The 7,500-nt window shown below is 40.0% G+C and overlaps 1 protein-coding gene across 3 annotated transcripts in view; it reads left to right on the top strand.

Moving 5' to 3' along the window:
* LOC113820470 (golgin subfamily B member 1) overlaps positions 1-7,500 on the top strand; it is a 35,135-nt gene that overhangs the window by 11,818 nt on the left and 15,817 nt on the right. For all 3 annotated transcript variants that reach the window (XM_070118532.1, XM_070118533.1, XM_070118534.1), the window contains exons 3-6: positions 881-3,831; positions 4,110-6,163; positions 6,540-6,678; positions 7,144-7,263. In XM_070118532.1, the coding sequence (XP_069974633.1) occupies positions 881-3,831; positions 4,110-6,163; positions 6,540-6,678; positions 7,144-7,263 (5,264 nt within the window). The remainder of the gene's footprint in view (positions 1-880; positions 3,832-4,109; positions 6,164-6,539; positions 6,679-7,143; positions 7,264-7,500) is intronic.

Raw genomic sequence — 7,500 nt, forward strand, 5'->3', positions numbered from 1 at the left:
GCACCTCTGTATCTCTGAACTCAGAAACTAGACTAAGCAATTAAGATTTTTAAACTGCTCCTAGGTGCATAATCAATGGCAAAGAATCAATTTTCTAGCAAATGGTTTTCAGTCTGTTAAAATCCAAGAACTTTTAAAAGATATTGTGCACCGGATAGTTGGGCGGGGGATTGTTCTTGTGACTGTGCTGCCCTGTAGAAGGTTGTACATTCAGGGTGGCAGGGGCTGGCAAGGGAGGGAGGCCAGTGACACGGAGTGGATACCAAAGCCAAAGGAGGTGGGAAAGAAGCACCTTATGTACTATCTTAGGTGTCTGGTTTGATTTATTTATCATGTGTCTGGTTTGATTTATTTATCATACGCTGATGTTGTGCTTGGGAGCCAGAAGTAAGGGTAAATACCTGTAGAATAGGCAGTGAATTGCACAAAAATAAGGAAGCCTGTACCTGCTACCTATGAAAGTTACAGGCTAATCAGGTGCCAGTTTATAATTGTTGCTGCAACATAGGTGATGTAACAGTTGACAGTTAGTATTTCATAAAGATATGATATGACAGTAAAATTTTTTGCTGCAGGAATATAAGAATTTATCATTTTATCTTACTCTTAGTGAAATATTATTTGCTTTGATATACTTTCAAGTAACTCTGTGAATGTATGTATACATAGCATAGTATGATGATCAGGTTAGCATCTGACAACTTTCTCTTTTGTGTGAGTGAGTATTTCACTGATAGCATCTTTGATACAACTTCTGTATATTGAGAATGCTTTGATATGTTTACCTTTATCCAAGATGAAAAGAATTTCATTGCATGTTAAACAAAAGGAAAAAGTAAAGAAAAGTAATTATTCTCTTTATTTTCCCCCTCACTTTCAGGAAAAGAGAATAAACGATCTGGAACAGCCAGCAGAGCACGCTCAAGATCGCCTTCTGAGCAAAGTTTCAGTTCCACCAAGAAAAAATTGGCTTATAAAAAGTCTTCAGAAAAGTGGCCATCCAAGAAGTCGCCTCCATGGGCACCACCAGTCAGCCAGGGTAAAGAGAGCACAAGAGCATCCTCCCCTGTTGAAGCTGCAAGCAAAATCTCAAAGTCATGGGGAAATGGCAGGAAATCACCTCGCCCCTACATGCGCCATACTCTCTCTACCTCATCTAGTAGAAAAACTGAAGTAAAAGCAAGCCACCACAAAACCAACAAAAGTAAATCAAAGGAGAGTATTGTAAAAATCAGTGATGATGACTCTGAAGAGAAATGTGACAAATCACCAAGAGCCAAAGATGATACTTCACCCAAAGGAAATGCAACTGAAGTTCCCCTCATAACAAGCCAAAAACAGCTTCCAAGAGGTAGTTTTGGAGAAATGCTCTTGAAAAAGACACTGAAAGGTAAACTAAAGGTTTGCCCACCAGCTAACAAAGCTGTAGAGAAAGGAGAAGCTTCAGGAGAGGCTGGGGATAGTAAGAAAGAAGAAGTATCTGAAATAAGTGAAGTGTTACAGCAGGACTGTGACACATTAGATCAAGAAGATGAAGATGAACTTCAGCTAAGATTAATTGCCCTTCAGTCCTCTTTGAAGGTTCTGAGTGATGTAAGGAGAGAAGGTTGCCAGTCCATGAACATTGGGAATATGATTGTTGATCTCCCATTGTCTTTGCCTCAAGACAGCATAGAACAGCCAGTGGAAAAGGAAGAGGAAGGGAAGGAAGCAGCACCTAGTGACCTTCCCGATCAGAGAAATAGTGAAAATATTGGTGATTTTCAGAATCAGTTATTAGATCATCATGTGCTCTTGCAATCTGATACAGAAAGCTCAGCACCCTTGAAAAGCAATCAGAATTTTGATACGAGATTAGAAGAAAGCACCCCCAAGGATGATGAGGTAGACCTTATATTGGATGACTTAAGTCAGAGCTCAACGAGATCGCAGCCAGGTTCAAGCATCACTGGACTAGAGTTGGAATTGGATGCCATATCAACAAATAGAAGTTACCTGGATGATGAAGACAATACAAGACAGCTTGCCACGAATATTGAAGAACAGCTGCAAAGAGAAATTAAGGATCTTGCCGACTCTAATCAGGATCCTGTTGATATGGATATATGTGATAGTTCTCCAAGTGAGGAAGATGAAAGTTTCTTTGATGAAGACATCTTGAAAGATATAGGAGAAGACATTTCTTTGGATAAGGTGTCTTCCCCTGACCCATCAACTGCTCCTAATATAGGCTCGCAAGCAAAGAATTATCCAGTACCTGTCCTAGATCCAGGAGGACAGGAAAGTTTTCTTCATAACAGTAGCAACAGCACCAAAAGTAGTAGTAATAACAACAATAATAGTAATTTCCAAATCCCAGTGGAATGGGCCTACATGATGCCACCTCCTCCCCCACCTGACCAGCCACCCAATGATATTAGTAACATCAATAATTGGTGCTATGACCAGAACATGTACCTCCAGACCATGCAGTCTTCCTATGATTCAAATGAGCAGTATCAGCAGTACAATTCATATGGAACTCCCACTTCCGATTGGGGAGTACAGGCTCAGCAACCTGCACAGTGGAATGAATCAAGGCCAGAGAATTATGAGAACGTATCTGAACAGACAGAAATCATCCAAGAGAATACTGAAACACCAGCTTCTCCTGAGTATACAACCAGTAAAACACTCACACCAGAAAAAGAAGAACCAAAGCCAGATAGCAGCCCACAGGAGGATTTAAAAGATCATCCAGCAGAACAGTACCAAGCCTTCATGTCTGTAGTGCTTAACCAGCAGAAGACTCAGCAGAAGAACAGCGGCACACAAAGAAACTTAATCGAAGTGCAGTTAATCAAATATGGCAATTCATCCAATAGCCAGAGTGAGGCTGTGAAAAATGCTCCTTCAGGTGCTGGTACCAGTGGTGGAGCTGTGCTCCAAGTGAACAAGAGATCAAGAGCTAGGAGGAGAAAACGAGAAAGACAGAAAGAAAAAATGAAGCATCTCAAACAGTTGAAGGCACAAGAAAAATCGGCAAAGGGGAAGGAATCCATTGTTCAAATCGATCTCCAACCAGGACTTGATTCAGTGCCAAGTGTTTCTGAAGATGAAGATGAAGACCTCCTAAGGGCACAGCTTTTGATTGACCTTTCTCGAAAGAAGAACCAAAAACAGATAGAACCTGTGGTAGAACCCCCAAAATCATGTCTTTCTGATTATCAAGCATTGACTGTAGATAACATCCAAGCCGTCCATCAGGATAGGTTCGATTCTCATTCTTCAGGCTACATGGGCCACGAAAGCACACCGCCTCTGAGCTACCCCTCATCATTGGAGTCTTCCCCAAGGTTGAGACCAGTGAGCAAGACAGCTGTTGTGAAGATGCATCAACTTCAGGCAAGGTTTAGAGAAAATAGCCCAACACATAAAGTGAAGGTCAACCTGAGACACGGCTTGTCTGACATAGGAGGCTTTGGCTTAGATCCAAAGAGCAGTAGATATGATTATCTCATTCCAAAAGACAATCACAGCCAGAAAGACACACCCAAGTTTAAGTTTCCCAACATCAAGCCTGTTATTATCAACTTGGAATCCGATTCAGATGATGAGAATGAAGATGGTGGGGAGAGCTGTCAGGATAGAGCCACCGATGAGCCACAACCTTCAGGAAGTGGTGAAGGTGATGGTGTCTTAAGCTCAAGCATAGATCTTTTGCTGAAAAGTATGAGGAATGCCAACAAGCCCGAGAAGGAAGCCAAAGGAAGCACACAAGTGAAAAAAGGAGTAGCCCTCGCAAAGAGAACCCCAGCACGAAAAGCTCCTCAGTTGTACAGCACTCCAAATGTAAGTATTTATCTGTTTAGTGTCTTTGTCATCTGGTAATGATATATAAACCTTTACATCTGTACATTCTGATGAGTTGAGTTGTAGAGATGTGCCATATTGATTTGAAAGTATGATAATGAGGAATGAAGAATTGATAGGGAATTAGTGCATAGTGATACAATAACATATATAATCTTGCCCTTGTTTTATAAAAGTATGTTGATTTCTGTAGTAATATGTTTTCACTAACTGAATTGCCCAAATAAGCCATTTAAATACTTTGTTAAAACCTACAGGTGGTGCGTCATCTTAGTAGAACACAACAAGTTGAATATCGTAGGCTAAAGGAACAGCTCAGAGAAAAGGAAATGCTTCAGAAGAAGCGACAGGAACTGCTTCTACGGCAGAAAGTATTCCAGAAGAAAGTGTCCTCTGCGGCAAGAATTTCTCCTGAGAGCCCTCAGTCAGGGGACAATGGAGGGGAAATGAGTGATGGAGGGCCAGCACGAGACCTACCGTCAGTAAACATTCCACAGGTTAAAAGTCAGACTCCCTCTAGGACAGAAGAGGAATATTGTGACCAAGGAGATAATGGGGGTAACCTCCAGACTCAGGGGGAGACCCCACCACCGTCACATTCAGTTTTGCAAGACACACGGGAAGTGATTTTCAAGGAAGCAGGTGGTTTGCAGATACAGCTTGCAAATCTCAGTAGAGATAAAGATTTAGGAAGCAATACAATAAGTGCAGATGAAGGTTGCCAAGGTGGGTCTAGCACTGAGAAAAGTTCGGAGGTGAGGAGAGAAACAGGTTTTTCATGTGAAGGTTCTCCAGTTGAGGATGAAGATGAAGAAATGCTTAGGCTGATGGTACTTAAAACGCTCCAGAAAAAAGTAATTGACAAAGCAAAATCAAATGATGAAGAAAATTGTGAAAGTGTAGATGCGGATAGTAAAAGTGAAAAGAATGATGGGTCATATGCGTCATCAAATTCAGAAACACTGAAGGTTGTCATACGTCAGAAGATAGACGATGTGCCAACTGAGGAGAAGGAAACAATGGAAAAGGCAGTAGAAGTGGCAGCTCGCAGTGTTCTCATTGAAAACCAGACTGATTTGCCAGAAAATAGCAAAGATGTACATCAGGAAGATGTAAATGGTGGGGAGTGGATGGTTCTTGATGAGGTGTTGGATGATATTGGTGAAGGTAATGGAGAAAATGCCAACAGTGAAGAGTTGGCAGTGGTAAAGGAGGAACATGGGAACAAAGACAAGAAACTGCTAATTGATGAGGGAGATACTTTGTCTGCTTTAGATTGTAAGGAGACTGAAGGTCCAGCAAGTGAAAGCGTTTCTAGAACAAATGAAACTGAATGTTTAGTGCAAGAGGTAAAAGATGATAGTGAGTATAACAATTTCAGCCATGTAACAGAATCTGAAAATACTAAAGTAGAAAATCAAACTCCTGCGGATCATGCTCAAGGTGAATATAACAGAAATTTGAATGAGGAAATAGAAGAGACAAGAGAAAAAGAGATTGAGCAAAGTCATAGCAGTGAGACGAAGGATAGTGGAAAGAATGAAGTGGAGGAAGGTGATGGTATTGGTAAAGAAGTATTAGAAAATGGTAAAGGTGATGAAAGGTACAAAGGTAAAGATACTCAGCTAGTGCCAATTAAAGTGTCAAAGACATCTTCTAAATCTGTAGATAAACCTGTAGATAGTATTGTACCTTTTACAACTCAAGAACATTCCAGCAGCGAAACTGAGGAAAAACGGACGGAAGTTGTGGTTGCAGACAACTCACAAGATGTGGATAACGGTAGTTTATCAGCTTGCAAAGAGGATCAGATAAGTCCTGTTGGAAAATCATGTGTCAGTGGTGATCATGACAGTGAATCTACCGATAGGAAAGAGAATGCAGAGGCCAGCGCAGGAACAGAAATGAAAACCCATAATAGTATGACTAGTGAGGACACCTCAAATTTCCAAACCATTGAAAAGCAAGTAAAGATACATGCGGAGGGAAAGAAAAATCTTGAACACTTGTCTGAAAAAGTAGGAAAAAGTGAGCTGTTAGAAAAAGATACTTTATTGGTATCTGAAAGTACAAAAACCTTAAAAGGGGCTTCTGTATGTAGCACATCTGTAAATAATTCTGTTAAACAAATAAGTGCCATTAGAACCCTGAACACTTTGCCGACAGCTTTACAAAGACAAATAGGTAATGCAGTTGGAAACGCTTCCAAATCAAGTAGTTTAAGTGATGTAGCAAACGTGGCGAGAAAACCAATAAGGACTAAGAGGTTACTGTTACTGAAGAGAGTGGAACATGAATACACACAAAAAAGGTAATTTTGCCTCGTATGGGAGTTTTGATGTGTGACAAAGGTTTTATAAATGTAATTACAGTCATTTATTAGCAACACAAAAACAGAATATTATTCTTTCTTTCTTTCTTTGTGTTTTTTTTTTTTTTTTTTTTTTTTTTTTTTTGCTTTATAAAAGACTGAGTAGAGGAAATATCAAGTGTTTATATTTGAATTTGATTTTGACTATTATTTTGAAAATAAACATTCACCGAATAGCTCCAGTTAACTTTTTCTGTCTGTTTTGAGTGGTTATATAACTCTGTTTTGAGCATAAACCTGATTATTTGATAATTTGAAGATAGTTTTTTTTGTAGCGACATGAGTAATATTTAGCTATTTAACCTCCATCGTACAGGATTGCTATGAATGAAGTGATATCACAGCTGGCTTCCCTAGTTCACGAGGCAACAGAAGAAGAAAGACAACGGCAGTCATTAAAGTCGACTATCACCAAGTTACGGGAAAAGCTGGGCCAAATGGAGACGCAGCTCGAGGCAAGGCTTGCAAAATAGATCTTTCCAGTTGAAGTGGAATAAGAATTGATTTTTAAATTGGAGAACAAGCAAAGTGTTTCTTGAAATGGTTATCTCAAGCTAAACTAATTCATCATATCGATCCGTTAGTTCCCAAAGTCTTAATTCCTCTAGCCATTCTATGCATATTAGCCACACAGAATACAGCATAATCATAATTTGTCTGGTAAGTAAGACTGTTATTTTTTCTAGTGGACTCATTTACATCTTTGACTTTGGCAGCTATTTGTTGAGAGGTCATGGAATAGGCTGACAGGCAAATAGGAGGCAAGGCGGCATTGGGAGTAGATTATCCAGGATCTTTTGCAAATCTCTATTGCTTCTAAGACCAAGTTCCATGATGAAATGAGGCTTGCATGCTTTATATTTTCTCAAATGAGTGTTTCATTGATATTCCTTTTTTTAAAGTTGTGATGTTATCCCCAGGACAAAGCCAACAAACTGAAGGCCAAGATGGCAAGGATTCGAAATCTTCAAACCCAAATAACCAAAGATCGCGAAGAGATAAACCAGCTTGAACACAAGGGAGAGATTCTTGGGAAGAAGGTAAGGAAATTCTCGCTTCTGTTTCCAGTTACTCTGAAGTCATTGTGTTAGCAGCTGGGGTTCAGGTTTTACAATCCGTTAAACCTATTTGTGAGCCTAATTTGATGTGTGATGCGAAGGAAATGGTTAACCCACTCATGACGGTTGATTTCCTGTCATATGGCTAGACTGTCACTTACTCTGGGATAACATCCTGTTTGTCACGCACCGTCGAGCCTGTTCTAAGTTGTGCATACT

Source organism: Penaeus vannamei, chromosome 42 (genome assembly GCF_042767895.1).
Source record: "Penaeus vannamei isolate JL-2024 chromosome 42, ASM4276789v1, whole genome shotgun sequence".
NCBI lineage: Eukaryota > Metazoa > Arthropoda > Malacostraca > Decapoda > Penaeidae > Penaeus > Penaeus vannamei.